General features: G+C 41.1%; 1 protein-coding gene across 3 annotated transcripts in view; it reads left to right on the forward strand.

Moving 5' to 3' along the window:
- The window catches only part of baz1b (bromodomain adjacent to zinc finger domain, 1B), a 74,873-nt gene that overhangs the window by 46,878 nt on the left and 11,280 nt on the right, over positions 1 to 16,715 (forward strand). For all 3 annotated transcript variants that reach the window (XM_078225073.1, XM_078225075.1, XM_078225076.1), the window contains 5 exons: positions 835 to 1,011; positions 3,152 to 3,299; positions 5,296 to 5,443; positions 7,909 to 8,036; positions 10,614 to 10,768. In XM_078225073.1, the coding sequence (XP_078081199.1) occupies positions 835 to 1,011; positions 3,152 to 3,299; positions 5,296 to 5,443; positions 7,909 to 8,036; positions 10,614 to 10,768 (756 nt within the window). The remainder of the gene's footprint in view (positions 1 to 834; positions 1,012 to 3,151; positions 3,300 to 5,295; positions 5,444 to 7,908; positions 8,037 to 10,613; positions 10,769 to 16,715) is intronic.

Below are 16,715 nucleotides of genomic sequence, written 5' to 3' on the forward strand. Positions count from 1 at the left end.
TGAGAATTTTTTTCACCAAGTTGTTGGGATCTGGAGTGTTTTACTTATAAAGTTAATGGGATTTGTTTGCGTAAGTATTATTTCTACAGTGCAGAAAGAGGCCATCTGGCCCATTAAGTCTGCACCAATTCTCCCAAAAAACATCCCACCCAGGCCCTCCCCTCCGCTCTATCCCCATAACTGTTCACATTTACCATGGTTAATCCACCCTAACCTAGACATCTTTGGACTGCGGAAGAAACCGGAGCACCCAGACGAAAGAATGTACAAACTCCACACAGTCACCCAAGGCCAAAATCAAACCCCGGTCCCAAGCGTTATGAGGCAGCAGTGCTAACCACTGTGCCACCGTGAGTAGTTTGGGCCTATACTCACTGGAGTTTAAAAGGATCAGCGGCAATCTTATTGATTCATGTAGGATTCTCAGGGTAGATGCTGAGAGGTTATTTCCCCTTGTGGGTGAGTCTGGGACCAGAGGGCATAATCTGATTAAGGGGTTGCCATTTAAGACAGATGAGGAGGAATTTCTTCTGTCAGACGGTAGTGAATCTGTGGAATTCTTTACCTCCGAGAGCTGTAGAAGCTGGGTCATTGAGTATGTTCAAGGCTGAGATAGTGAGATGGACAGATTTTTAATCAGCAAGGTAATCAAGGGTGTATGGGGATAAAGTGGAAAAGTGGAGTTGAGGACTATTAGATCAGTCGTGATCTCATTGAATAGTGGAGCAGATTTGATGGGCCAAATGGCTGTCTGCTCCTACATATTATGGTCTGTCTTGGCCTATTGTTAGAAGAATCACTGTTAGCTGATCATCTGCTTTTACTCTCTGCCAGGTGCGCTCACTGGATAGTCTGAAGGATTTGGGTGAGTGTGTGATCACATTGCAGGAGTGTATAATAAAGAAATTCCTGCAAGGTTTTATGGCCCCTAAGCAAAAGAAGAAGAAAGCAGGAGAAGAAACAAAAGTAGAGGAAATAGATGAGGAGAAGAAAATGGCTGAAGAGGCTAAGGTAAGTTTTGGAATTTCACCCTAATAGCTGATGGTTTCATTAAGGTATAGCTGGACTGAGCGTTATATTGAACTGAAGTCCAGCAGAAGTGGAAATGTGCTTTGCCTGCAGCACTAGAAACTGCATTCTTCCCCCTTCAGTCCACCACCAGGGCCTTGTCTTCAGCTATCCAGGTCCTATACTCTGGACTTCTTTCCCTAAACCTCTCTTTTGATGCTACCAACTTTCCCTTTACACTTCTTGGTCCAAGCTTTTGGTCATCAGGCCTAACGTCTCTTTTGGCTGTCAGTTTTCGATGATTACACTCCTGTTAATCACCTTGGGATGCTCTACTGCATTGAAGGCACTGAAAAATTGCAAGTTGTTTGCTTTTAATATAACCCAACACCCAATGGCAAAATATAAAAGCAGTTCATTGGAGTGCAGCCTCGTTTTGTTTAACTGTGCCAAAGCAATAAAGGGAAAATGATAAGCTGCCTGTCCATGTCTTTCATTGCCTCGCATTGTTCCCACTATCACTGATCCATTCTAATTTGAAAATGTTTTTTCCAGTTTTGGGGAAAAATGTATTGTGCATTCTATGAAAATTTCACATTCTCCATTAAAATTTGCTGAAATCGGTGCAAATGTTGTATTACTCGCTGTTAAGTTCATCCATGTGAGATGGAGAGATGGGTACAAAACTGTCTCATTTGGATATGTGATTGAACACAGCTGTATTGCACTGTGTGGAAGGGAACATCAGGGGGCAGTATGGGTTAGTGTAACTCAACATGATGGTCATTTACTTGATGTAGTTCTGGAGAGGGATAATGTTTGAGAACAGGCAGTAATTGATTACTCCCTTTTCTGAAGTAGGTTATTATGCTGCTAATTTTTACTTAAAACATGAGGCTAGTTCAGTTTCTGAATAAACACATTGATTTAATCTAGCCCTGTGTAGTGAGTATTGATTATTATTATCCACTTGTCTAGCCAGTGGCAGCAAGAACAGATAGTTTGACTCAGTTTACAATCAGGGGAAACTCTCATACTTTGGAGAGTAGCAGATGGCCAGGAGTGATTCAGTGTTAACTGCTGGTCTTGAAAATGTTTTGTTGTTTTTTTCTTCTCAATACAGATTTAGGAGTCAACTTTTCAATTAGTTTTTACATTTAAATAAAACTCCCTGAATTTTAAGTATAACTAATAACTGTTCCGATGACTTGCATGTTTTAATAAGACATTTTGGTAGTTCACTTCGTAAGCCAATATGTCACTGAGCTTGCAGACCAGAAGGTGGGAGGTTCAATTTGCCAGTCCATGTTCTGTTCACTGCCTGCTGTTAGCATGGCAAAATGGGTGATTGGCCTTCTGCACCTGAGCTAGGGAGGAGACAGTCATTTGAAAGCTCACACCTGCTATCTGTTGGCCTACGCTAGGGAGTGCTTAGCTAGTAAAAGTTTAATTGGAACTCGTGACTCCCGGAGTAGAGGAGTTCACTGTCCAGGCTTACAGTTGAATATTAGCCGCTTGTGCTTTGTGGAATTGGTTGTAGAAATGAGAGAACCTGCTTTGGAGGAACGCGTGATTGTAGTTTCCAAATATTTTTATTTGTATCAAGTTAATGGTAGAAAACAATGCCGAGAAGGGAAAATTTCAGTACAACGTATTCCATTTCTGCAGCTCTTGTTCACATTTCCCCCTAGCTATATGAGGACTCTCATCATTGTGATTAAAATGATTGGCCCACTTTCGGGTGTTTCATTCCCTTCAAGCGTAAAAAACATTTGATAAGATGAGGCCAGATATAAATCATTAAACTGCTTTATTTCACAGCGAATAAAGTAAAAGCTGTTGAATTTGCTTGCAGAGCAGCCTGTCTTTCTGTAGCAATACTAAATGACGAGTATGCTATGCTTCACGTCAACAGACTTATCTTAACTTAAACAAGATAACTTCCATCTATTCTTTAGCTTCTTCCTGAAATAGGCCAAGCTTGCCTTGTAGCATTCTGTTTGAAGATTTAACTGATTTTGTAAGCTTTGCTGACTGCCTGTGGCTCTGCTTTATTTATCATTTGCATGCAGAAAGGACCAGAGACTTTTCTTAGTTCTAAACTTTCTTACTGTCTAATTATATCTTGACTAACTTGTCACAGGTTGCTTCTGCCCTGGAGCTATGGAAATGTGCCATCCAAGAGGCACAAACCTTCTCTCGTATGCATGTGTTGCTGGGAATGTTGGACGCCTGTATCAAATGGGACATGTCGACTGAAAATGCTCGGTGTAAAGTGTGCCGTAAGAAGGGTAAGCACTACAGCTACTGGACTGTCCTCCACAAATTGATTTTTAAATTCTAATTGTTGGGAACCAACCAATAGGAAATAGATGTGCTTGCCTAGACATTTCCACAAATATAGATTAATAAGACATAAAGCTGTGCAACTTGTTTCTGAAGAGGGAACCCGAGCTTAATGATGTGGTCTTGAGATTAAATACAAATGTGTTTTTAGGATATATAGTAGGAAAATGTAAAAGCTAACAAGCAAATGCTCGTTGGCTTCCCAGATAATTACAGTACATTTCTAAATAATGTTGCTATCAGATGTAGAGGAAGATTTTCAACTAGGAATAATGCCTGCCCTTGTCAGATGCTGACAGACCAAGTGCTATATTTGAATGTTGTCTTATTCCAAGAACACCTCACAAACACAATACTGTTCGTTTTCATCTGCTTTTGTGTTCATATCAAATAAAAAGGAACTTGTAATGGGTTGGGGAGTTGAATGGAAATGCCTTTTTTTGTCCTGCCCGACCTTCCTGTTATTGGAAAAGGCGATGCTTTGAGATTTTTACACAGTCTCAATTCTATTGATGCCATGTTGATTCTTGTAGGGGGTTCCCTCCCTGCTGGCTTGCTCCTGTGAAGTCAATGCAGCGTCCGAGAGTAATGCTGTTGTAAGCAACAGGAGGGAGGTCATCATTTCAAACAAAGCCGAGAGCTACCTAGGGGGCCACCCACCCCCTGCAAATAGATATGAAGGAAATGTAAGGTATTTCATTCTACGATGGAAAGGTTAATACTTGAATAAAAGCTATTCCCTCTAGCCTTTTCTTCTGGTTTAATTGATCTAATAGTTGTTTAACAAGATCAAGGCTTTTAAGGTTGGGACTAAAATCACTAGTGTATTAATGCAGCAAACTTAATCTATTTTTACTTCCTAAACCTTGATTTGTGAAGATGCTAACAATGCTGAAGAATTTTGCTGATTACTTTCGTTAAGTCACTGATAAACTACTGCATTTGGAAACATTTCTGCATCCCCTCAAATTTTCTATTCCACTGACTCCTACCGTTTCACCACATCATTCATTAATGTATAGGATTGACTCTGGAGCTCCCTTCATGAACCACTCTGCCTTTTCATCTTTTTTAAATACCTGTATTTTTAGTTAAGGTTTTGGACACCATTTGTGAAGTGACTTGGAATATTTCTCTAAATAAAAAAAATCTTGCAATGAATTAAAGTTGTTTTGTGTTAGGTTAGTGGTGTGAAGTATGTTTATGGATAGGATCATAAAGCAAGCAGTGTGAAGTGTTTGTCTTTGATCAGTTCAAAGTACTTGATTTACTTTTCACCAGACTTTGCTCAGTAAGTGATGGTTACCCATCTTGTACAATTTCTGAAACAATTGTAAATGGAGTTTCTTTGATCAAATGGGATGACGTTCAGCAATGTGTGGATCTGAAAGCTGTCTGTCCCATCAAATGCATCATTGCTGTTTCACTCATTTCTCAATTTTGGACATCTTGGGAAGATCAATGCAATGGTAACATTGCTCACAAACTTTCCAGTAAATCAAGGACTCGTCCAAAATGTGTCTTAGAGTATCTCATCAGACTTTTCCCCCTGTAAACAAGAGCTGGATAGTGTTGTCAATGTGATGCTCTGAAATTAGTTGGAACTGAGAAAAAGAGAATTTTGTTCCGAATTAAGTTTTTATAAGTGTTGGATGTTCTGGTTTGGGTTTCACTGAGACAAGGTCAACAACTTGTATCGGTTTTTTTCTTATGTTGTGGTGCGCACCTACATCTGATTGCGACATTATTTAGAATGTACTGTAGTTATCTGGGAAGCCAAGGAAGATTTGCTCACATGTTTTTACATTTTCTTACTATGTATCCTGATAACATATTTGTATTTAATCTTATTTGAAAAAACTGACCTAACACCCGTTTGAATTTCCCATGGCCTGCAAACCCATATGTGTTTGGCTGACATTTTGTTTTCTTGCTTTCCAGGTGAAGATGACAAGTTGATCCTTTGTGATGAATGTAATAAGGCTTTCCACTTATTCTGTTTGAGACCAGCTCTTTATGTGATACCAGATGGAGAGTGGCTATGTCCAGCTTGTCAGCCAGCCACAGCTAGGCGTGGCACACGTGATAGGTAACCATGCAACCAGCTTACCATTGCAGTGTCTGTTGTCTTCTGATCTGCTATATTCTTTTACACTACAGTTATGCCTCACAGCACTAAGGACCCAGGTTTGATTCTAACCTTGGGTGACTGTGGAGGTTGCATGTTCCCCCCGGTGTCTGCATGGATTTCCTCCAGTTTCCTCCCACATTCCAAAGAAGTGTATGTTAGGTTGATTGGCCATGCTAAATTTCCCCCTCGTGTCCAAAAGGTGAGTAGGTTAGGTGGATTAGCCATGGTGAATGCGCAGGATTACGGGGATAGGGTGGAGGGAGTGGGCCTAGGTAGAGTGTTTTTCAGAGAGTCGGTGCAGGCTCAATAGGCCGAATGGTCTCCTCTGCACTATAGGGTTTCTATGGGTTATGCTGCTGGTGCTGGTATGGATTCCCAACTGATCAAATAGTCAAAAAGTTTTGATATAATTCTGGTCTATGCATTCCATTGGTGAACAGAGTTGTTTCAGACCAGCTCACTGGGTTGTTTTGGATTGTGTTCCTCTATAACCAACTTGTGGGGCAGTGCTCCTGACCAGTAAATTACTTCAGTTTCAGCCAGACCTACTTTAAAACAGTTCAGATTTTGTTAAAAACTGGTGTGTCCACTGTCTCGAGCTGTACTTGTCAGCCCTTCGTCTCTCAAGTTCACCTATGTCTAGAGTGCAGAAGTAGAAAGCTGGGGATTGAGACATAGAGACCCATAATAGACTCAGAGTTGAGACCTGGGCATTTGGGGAGCAAGTTTACCCTTGGGTGGTCCAGACAGAGATTTGGCTGTTTCATATCACAGAATTTTTATAGTACAGAAGGAGGTCATTCAGCCCATCGGGCCCGCACTGGTTTACTGAAAGAGCATTCTGCCTAGTCCCACTCCCCTGCCTCTTTCCCCATAACCTTGCACATTTTTCCTTTTCAGATAGCAATCTAATTCCCTTTCGAACACCTCAATCAAACCTACCTCCACTACCCCTTCAGGAAGTTTGTTCCAGACTCCAACCACCCCTGGGTGAAAAACAATCTTTCCTCACTTCACTTTTACTCCTTTTGCCAATTATTTTGAATCTGTGCCCTCTAGTTCTTGATGCTCCCTTGAGTGGGAACAATTTCTCATGACTTACCTGTCCATTCCCATCAGGGTCTTGAATACCTCCATCAAGTATCCTCTCAGCCTTCTTTTCTCCAAGGAAAACAGTCCCAACCACTCCGATCTATTCCCATTGCTACAGTTCTTAATCACTGGGATCATTCTTGTGAATCTCTTCTGTACTCTCTCCAATATCCCCACATCTTTAAGTATGATGCCCAGAACTGGATGCAGTACTCCAGATGAGGCCTAATACAAGTTATCTTATACAAGTTCAATGTGACCTCCTTGCTCTTGTACTCAGTGCACCTATATATAAAACCTAGGATGCCATATGTTTTATTAACTACTCTCTCAACATGCCCTGCCACCTTCAATGACTTGTGTCCACATGCACCAAGGTTTCTCTGCACCTCCTTTAGAGATTCTCCCTTTAGTTTCTCCACATTTTTCCTGCCAAAATAAATCACATTATACTTTTTTGCATTAAACTTCTGCCACTTGTCCGCCTCATCCACGAACCATGTCCTTTTGAAGTTCAAGACTATCCTCATAGTTTCCTGTCTTCATATCATTGCAAATTTTGAAATATAATAACACACTGACCAAGACTGTGTTAAATCATTTGTGTGTGTGATTGGTGCAAAAACTTTGCTTTCTCTGTCACGGTATTTTATAATGAAGTTTTATTTTCAGTACAAATCTTTGAAATTGTATTAAAACTGGCTTTTTTAAGAATTCAGGACACAAAACATTTTACTTCAGAGCAGCGAATTTGCATTGATTTTTTTCTTGTAGCAGAAATTGAGTTGTTGCTCTCCATTCTCCCTTAATGGGTAGGAACAGATGGGAGGAGGGATGTTTTTCTAAGTTTTGCCAGAACAAGCTAAGATGCAACAACAGGAAGTTATATTTATGTAATTAAAAACAGAAATTGCTGGATAAACTCAGCAACTCTGGCGGCATCTGTGGAGAGAGGACATTTCAAGTCCATATGTGCCTTCTACAGAATGGTCATATGGACTCAAAATGTTAACTATGTTTCGCTCTCTCCACAGATGCTGCCAGACCTGCTGAGTTTCTCAGCACTTGTGTTTTTCTACTGAATTAGAGGAGCCCAGATATTGGGAGGGTTGAGATTGAAGGTTACTACAGAGATAGGAAAGGGCCATGGAGGGAATTGAAAACAAGTATGAAAGATTTAAAATCAAGATATTGCTTGACCAGCATAGGTCAGCAGGAAGGGATAATATGGAGAGGCACTCAGTAAATAAGTCTATATCTCTGTTTAAAAACTGAATTGAAATGTCTAAATGTGCATAAAGTCAATCCACCTGCTATCACTACCTCTTTAGAAATTATGCTGAGGAGGAAGATGAAGGCAATGAGGAAGAAGAGGAGGAAGAAGAAGAGGTGGAGGAAGAGGAGGAAGAAGAGGACGAGGACGAAGACTATGAGGAACGAGGAGGGCCCAGACTTAGATGTAAGTTTTGAAGTTAGCTACTAGGAAATAATTTTAAATGCTTAATGGATGGATTTTAAGTTTGGAGTGACGATGTCATGTTTGACTGGAATCTGCTTCCTTTTTTAGGGTTCTGTCTCCGTCACCACTTCCCCTATAAGCTGCTAAATGATCAGATTTGGATTTTGTCAACTGAAAGGAATTACCATAAACTGTCAGATTTAAAAGATTTTTATTTTTATTAATTAAATCAACACTTGGCAATTATTTATCTCCAATAGCACTTTCAAATTCAAAATTATAGAAATTTCTACATCACTAATTCCAAAAATACATATGTTTCCATCTGTGGAATCTGAATATTACCTTTGTACTTCTTACGTACAAGTTTTCTTTGATTTTTGCTTCTCTTTAGATTGTCTCCTGGTAGCTGTACAAAACAGCTGGGACAACTCCTCCAGTGTGAGTGTTTGGAAATTTAAGTGGGGGGGATTTGAAATCCACAGCTCTGCATCAAGTGTATCAACAAGATACTGTGCACTGGAGCTGCAAAGCATTGCCCTGCCCTTGACCTATGCTAAATTTAATTTATAGATATTAATTAAAGTTCCTCGCATGAGTTGCAATGTTGCCATTATGATTGGAATTCAATAAGTAATGTGGAGTTAACCAGGAAATGTGTTTACTTCCAAGCCTTAATTATCACCCTGTGACTGCATCAATTTTGGATTATATTACAAGGATTTTTTTCTTTAAGACAAAGATACAATTTCTAGTGCCTTTATTCTGGATGGATTTTAATAAACTAATTTAAAATAATGCTAGCTAGCTGTAATACACAACTTTCATTCCATCCAATTGGAATGTAAAGGGAACAGACACTCAAATGCCCTGAGGAGTAGGAGAAACCCCATCTCTTGTTGGCTTTCATACAATCTTGAAACTTGTCAAAAGTTTCTGAGATGAGACATCAAAAATGGAATTTACAATGCTGCACCACAATGAGTACAACAGACACAGTAATCAAATTCCTCTGGAATATACAACCACCAAGGTTTTTAAAGATCTGTTTACCAAGCCATGGAGCTGAAAAAAGCTGTCACACGCACCCCTGGAAGTATTGTGTATGGATATTGCAGAGTAACCATCCCGAGTACAGCAATTTACTGCAAACCAAGACCTTTTGGGGATAAAACATGAATATCTGCTCAGTACAGCTAAATCCAGGAAGACACAAAATGGCTGCAACATTAAATCAGTGTATTGAAACCAGCCAAAGGACAGTTAATCGTATATTTCTTTGATTGTTTCACGAACTATGTAAAAATCTTTTAAGTCTCTCCTCATAACTCATTCTAGCAAACGAGCAGGTGTTAGCAGCTCCAGACTTCAACAAAGCATTTGAATTAGCCATTGATGCTAGTGACTTTTGGGTAGTGGCTGTCCTACTCCAGAAGGATGAATCGGGCATGGGGAGACCAATCGTATATTTCTCCAAGAAATTGAACGAATATCAGAAACGCAATACCACTGTGGAGGAGAAAACCTTAGGATTATTACTTTCTTTCAAACACTTTAGATACACGTCCAAAATGGCTACACCGAGGCCACTATCTTTACAGACCACAACCCCGTAACCAGAATTTTGTGACTATTTCTATGGGAGTTTGTTCCTTCAACCGTATCACTTAAAGATTACCCACATTGCTTGTCCCCTCCCCAGCTGTGCTACTGCTTTAACATGTTGCCATGACACAGTTGCTCTTTTGTTCCCTATGGCCGCGAGTATTGATTAAATAGTTTGCCACCTTAGTTCTCTTTGCAGCCACTGAACCGGTCTTTCAGGGGTTCACCATGTATTGGTAGGAGTGCTAGCATAGTCTACTAGCTGTAGGGTTCAGACTTTGATATATTTGTGTCTCAAGCCACATCACTGTATCACATGAGCTGCTCACAAAATGCATCTACCCTTTTTTTTTCTGGGGCCCAAGGAATGTGTGAGATTATATGAATGAGGGTTACAATTTATCTAGTTTTTAAGTTTGCGAAGTAGGATCATAAAATTTGTCTTGTTCTTGATTTAAACTCAAAATCTTCCTAATTAATTCTTTACAATCTGCAAGCATATATAGTAGGACTCCTTCACTATTGCTAAAGCGCATCCTCACCAAATTCACAATAAGCCTTGTTACAGTCAGACCTGAAGTGGTAAATTAGGGGACTCCATGCCCCTCACGTGGTTGTAACAATTTGAACAGCTTCTTGTTCAGCTGTTTGTTTTTTGTTCAGAGGAAGGTACTAGATGCCTGGGAGGAGAGTGTGGAACTGGAAGAACTTGACGAACATGCGGCCTCATCTTTAAGGGGAGAAAATTGTCAGGGAGTTTTAAAAACTGAAGTTTCCATTTTAACACACATAAATAATCCTGCTTTTATTTTAATTTTGATATTGGAGGGAGAAGTATGGCGGGATGAAAGAGTTGATGATATGCAACTTCAAATCAAACAGAAGCTGTGTGTTGAAATGCCACTTGAGTGGCAAGCATGAAAGGATCTTTATGCCAGCATAATGATCACGTGTGAATCTTGCTCTTTACAGCGAGATCCAGGAAAGCTGCCAAAGGAAAATCAGCCCCTCAGGCCCGTTCTCAGCGGCAGGTGAAACAGCCGAGGAAGAAACAGTCCCTACACGGTCACGGCAGAAACACTCGACACAAGACGTCACCTGTCAATGGAGTGGACATTGATGAGCTGGTGAGTACCAAGTGCCAACATTTCAGGGCTGGCAACAAGAGAGTTATAAAATGAACAGGTGCTTGTCTGCAAATGCTTTAATCTTGTATTGTGTACTGCAATCCAGACTCAAGCTAACAGATATTCAACTCCATGGAGACAGACCCAACTCGCTTGTAGCTTCTTGAGCAGTGCCTCTCGGAAAACATTAAGTAGTTTTATTTTGAACAGAAACAAATGTATTTCCTATTTTCTTAGCACCAATTCATTTTTTATTTGCTTTGTTATTCAAGATTATATCATATCTAAATAATGCTTATGTAAATGTGATAGGCAATGCAAGATGCATGTTAGCCTTGGGAGGCAAGTGACGGGCAAATAGTACTAACTCCCCCCAAAACCTGGTTCAAAAGTAAACACTTTCAACAGGAATGATGATTGTGTTAATATTCCTGACATTGGGGATATAATTTTCAAGACTAATATCTGTAGAACAATACAAAGTGTGCACAGTGTTTCATATTTAACAGTGTTTGCATCCGCTTCCTACCACACCACTCCTGAATCCTGGTGTCTGAGTTGTTGAGCTGTACAAGCCAGAAAAGCCTCCAGTCATAGTGATCTTATTGGGTTGGTGGAGATGGTCTCAGCGGGTCTGGATTTGGGGAGGAGGAAATTGCCTCTGGTAGCAGCTTGGTTTTTGAATACTCTGTTGGAAGTGTTGTGTATTGAGGACTGGGTGAATGCTCATTGTTGAGGTTCGCATACGTAATTGCCTCCAAACCACACACCATACTGAGTTCGAAATATATTGCCATTCCTTCACTGCCGCTGGGTCAAAATCCTGCAGTTCATTCTCTAACAGCACTGTGGGTGTATCTACAACTACACCCCAGGGACTGCTGCGGTTTAAGAAGGCAGCTCACCACCACCTTCTGAAGAGCAACTAGGGATGGGCAATAAATACTGGGCAAACCAGTGATGCCCACACCCTATAAATGAATTTTAAAAACTCTGCATGATGTGATTTAATGAAGACAGGTATTCCAACAGAAATCTTGTGTATTTGCACTGAGTTTGCAGTCTGTTTCTTCCCTAAGTTTGAAATGCAAGACCTGGTTTGGACTGAGTTCATCAAGTAGCAAATTATAGGTTGCTACCTCCCCCAGAAAGTAATAATCAAGCTCCATTATTGTGGGAGTTTTTTAATTACCTTGCTTGCCAGCTGTTGATGCATTATTTCTTATTGGCAGTATGTTCACTCACTGCAACCATGCCCTATCAAAATATTTCCAAGAATCAATTGTTGTTACACTTTAGAAATATTTTTATGCAAACAGCAGAGATCTGTAAATCTATGATGAGCAGAATGCACTACCTCTCCTGGCTTTGAGCTTTTTAAATTACAATGTTTACAGCATAAACTGGCTGGCCTGCAGCCTGGCATGTATAGCATTTGTGCCCAAAAGTATTTTGGCTATATCTTAAGATCCCTCCTTCCAAGAAAATCCTTCATCAGAAAAAGGGGAAAATGTAGAGAAAATGCTGGTGATAAAAATGTGTTTACATAGTGACTTTCATGGGCACAGGACAGTGTTTCCCAATCAATGTGCAGTGAAGACACCCCAAGAGTGCCACGAAAGAAAGATTCAAAATTCATGTAATTAAACTAAAACTAGCCTTCGTCTTCAGCTCTGTGGTTGGCATCTGCAAGACCCAATGAATCTCAGGCCTCCCGTGCATACGTGGGTGGGAAGGAACAGCATGTGCACGGTTTAGATTTTTTACGTTGGTTAGGCCCGTGCGCATGACCAACGAGACTTGGAACTGAAGACAAAAATCCCATTAGCCCACACAAAAAGTGTAAACTTAAAAAGGGGGTAAGAACCTTAGGAGAAGCAAGAGAGATGGAGCAGTTTAAAAAAAACAAGTGAGAGGACATGAAGTTAAAAATGAAATCACAGTAAGGGAAGAAGACAGAGAAAATAGGAAGTAGGCCTCAAATTCTTTTTATAGCACAGAGGTGTGCCACGACGTATAAAATGTTGGGAACTTCTGCAATACGGTGTCCCAAAGCACTTTCCAGCCAATGAAGTATTTTCGAAGTGCAGGCATTGTTGTAGTGTAGGAAGGTACTTTGTGTACAGCAAGCTCCCAAAATCAGCAATGTGATATGACCAGATCATCTGTTTGTATAATACTGATTGGGAGATAAATATTGGCCTGGATAGGCCCTTTTTTGTGCCCAACTATGGGTTTCTGTTTGAGATCTCATCTGAAAGATGACACCTCCCAAAGTGCAGTGCTCCCTCAGTACTGCACTAGAGTGTAAGCCTTGATTTCTGTGCTGAAGATCAGTAATGGGACTTGAACCCACCACCTTCTGACTTGCGTGGAAGTGTTACCATTGAGCCACAACGGACTCTGGGCAGATCTTTTTAGTATCCAATGTGAACTTTTTTCTCTTAGCTCCGTCTCGCTGGGGGCCACTTTCCAGAAGCAGAATTGGGGAGGAATAGTGGTTGCCAATTGACCCCCTTTTATGGCCTATTCAATCCCCAAAGGCATGAGGAAACTGGGCAGCTGCCATAGGGGCCTCCCGGCAGTAGACCAAGGATGCTTGTGCTCCAGGCAGGTGTAGAGGTTCTCCCTCCCTGCCTGACTTCAGCTCAGGCTGCGCTGTGGAGAGGCTTCCTCTCCATAATAGTGGCCTAGCTGAAAAAGGCTTTTTATTGTTTTTAACATTAAAAAGGTTGGAAAGAGCCTCTGTCTCACTTTGAAAAGCCATTTTCTGTGGTTTTGGCCTTCCAGCTCAGAGAGCCTCCTGTTTACCTTAATTAGAGGTGAGTCCACTTTCTCCTCTGCCCAATTTGTTGAAAATCACAGATGTGTCTGTTCTTCACGGTGTGGGAATTTGAGCCTGATGGTGGGATCCTGAAGCCCATGGGCTAATCCTACCCTTGTGATTGCTGAATATGTAATGGGTCTGTTAGTTTATAAAGTCTTGTCCATTGGCTTAACTTTTTTGGCAAATCAATTCAAGAGTCTATGTCTAATTTCTTTTAAAATTCTTATGGGCTAACTGTGTACTTCTGTTATGTTCCTACTTTTTCAGATAGGCTAAATGATCTCCATTTATACTTAAGTTTGCCTTAGTCCTCTGTCTCCTTTCAACTATCCTCTGTTTCTCAGGTTTGCTTTTTCCAACCACACACTATCTTACTGTCTCCCTCTTTCTCTGTCTTTATCTCTCCATATTTTTCTGTGGAGACCAGAAGAAAGGCTCCAGACTGTATGGCCTTCTCTTGGGCTTCAAAAGAATCCCAAACCTCTTTTACGAAGAGGATAATGACCACAGAAATTTGTAGGCTTGCACCCTGCTCCCATCACCAACCATCTAATTTGTTATTAAATTGTGAGCTATTTTTGCGAGGGCTTAGCAGAGGTGTGAGGGAAATTCAGTTGACTATCCTGCCTCTGCTGTGGATCCCCAACTCGATGATGTTTTCTCTGACTCACTTTAAAGCAGTAATTAAAAGGTTCAATTGTGAACTCTGTTGTAGAGTATCTGCTATTCACTGCAGGACCCATAAATAGGAGAGAAACATGAAGGAATGTGATCTTTCGGGGGCAGATAGGGACTTGGAAACAGGCCTTCTTAGGACGAGGGGAGTAAAGAGAGCCTGGGTGTAGGGCACCAGGCCAGGGACAGCGTAGCAAATATCAGAAACCAAATGTTGCACTTGGTCCCTGCTGAGCATGTGCTTACCACCAACCAAGGAGAAAGTACCAATTCGGAACTGTAGTGTTGCTAACAGATCATTCATATCCCAGAAAATAGGTATTCAGTAATGGACAAGTTAGCAACCATGCGGATCACTGTTCACCATATTCTTCCCCTACTCTGCCTCCCAAAAATGTTCCTTCTGACCCAGAGTCATGAAATTCTTGCCTTTGAGAAATCACTGTTGGCATCCCAGCAATGCTGTCGGGTCTTTTCTTCTTCTCCGACTTGGAGTAGATCAAGCAGGAGACGCCAAGAAATTATTCTGGGCTCGACAAAGGGAACAAGAAATCAGCAGAAGACTTCTGACAAATATCTCGGCAGAGATGCTCTTGAACCCTTACACTTTGTGGATTATTGTGAGATGATTCATAGGTTGTTAAGAGGGTTTAAAATAGGACTCCGTGTATCTGTAGGCTGGGAGGTCCAATTAGTATCAGAATCCCAGTAATGCAGCCGCAGGCTCGGACTGTTTGTACTGCTGACAGTTGTTGGTGGCCTGCTGGGGTTGCTGAGAGTCGCAGCACTCTTGACAGCTGTCCTGTTGTACTTCAGCCAAACAGAAGTGGGGTCGTCTTTCACGGGCGGCAATTATCAGGGGACCAAATAAACAGTATGTTCAGACCTGACCTGATAATCCAACCTCATTTATCACAGACAGGTTCTAGACAATAAAACCTGTGCAGAGTGCTTTAGGGATGCATGTGTGTCTATACTCGTATGTGCTTGTGATTAAGAGGACAGTATAAGAAAAACCATGCTATTCCTGTTACAAGGATTTCAGTAAGATGCAGTGGGCCTGTAAGATTCTCAGTGCCAATATAGATACTTCTCTCCAAGCATTCAGACCTGGTCTGCTGATTACAGCCCTTATCACTGGTCACGGTAAAATACTGAAAGCAGAACATCATACAAGGATGTTTGCACATCAAAGCATATTGATGAAGTGTGATAATGTATTGAAACCAATAAACTCAAGCCTCATGATTGAGGATTGTTTTTATGCTCGTGTTTCAATATTTATCAATTTGACTTCCAATCATAAGTGCTAATATTTGCATTATCGAACTGTAGGATTTTAAAATATCTTAGTTAGTTATCTGATGCAAGCTGGGACCTGCATGAATTTCTCAATCAAGCTATCAAAAAACAGACATGAATAATATTTCCATTGAACTGTCATGAAGTCTATAATTTCTTGACATCCCACATATACATGTGCAGAAATAGACTGTGCAGGGTCCATAGAATCCCTACAGTGCAGAAGGAAAACCTTCAGCCCACCAAGTTTGCACTAACTGTCTGAAAGACTATCTTACCCAGGCCCATAACCCTGCACCATCCCTGTAACCCTATGCATTTACCATGGCCAATCCACCTAACCTGCAAATCTTTGGACTGGGTTCAGGCTTGAGAATCCCCAAGTCTGCAGGAGTACACTGCTTCTGTGCAACCAGAGAAGACTTGCTTTTACGGAGCACTTTCCATAGCCATCAAACATCTCAAAGCACTTTACAGTCTATGAAGTACTTTTGAAGTCTAGTCACTATTGTAATATAGGAAATGCGGTAACCAATTTGCAGACAGCAAGCTCCTACTGACAATGTAATAATGACTAGATAATTCTTTTGGAATGTTGATTGAGGCCAGGACTCCAGAGAAATTATCTGCTCATCTTCAAAATAGTGCCATGGGATTTTTTATGTCCACCTGAGCAGGCAGATGAGGTCTGAAAGATACCTCTGACAGTGCAATCTTCCCTCTGTACTGCACTGGAGCGTCAGCCTTGATTTTTGTTCTTCAGTCCTGGAGTGAGACATAAACCCAAAATCTTGTGACTCAGGCAAGTTTGCTACCAACTGAGTCACAACTGATGTTCAACCAACTAAAACCCCCAGTGACTGGCCTACCTATCTGGATCCCATAGATGATCCGCCAACACTCTGCTGAATGCTGCATCTTTTGCAGACATGCTATATTGCAGCAAACTCAGCCCCAAAGATGTTCTGCATACCATTAGGTACTGAGCAGGCATCAGACCATGCTTTCAGACCAGGCCTCATCTCCCTGCTCGGGTGGATGTAAAAGATCCCATGGCACTATTTTGAAGATGAGCTAATAGTTTCCCTGGAGCCCTAAGTTTGAGCATCTTGTTGCCAGGCAGATCATATCCTATCGTTCCTT

This window comes from Mustelus asterias, chromosome 12 (assembly GCF_964213995.1).
Source record: "Mustelus asterias chromosome 12, sMusAst1.hap1.1, whole genome shotgun sequence".
Lineage (NCBI taxonomy): Eukaryota > Metazoa > Chordata > Chondrichthyes > Carcharhiniformes > Triakidae > Mustelus > Mustelus asterias.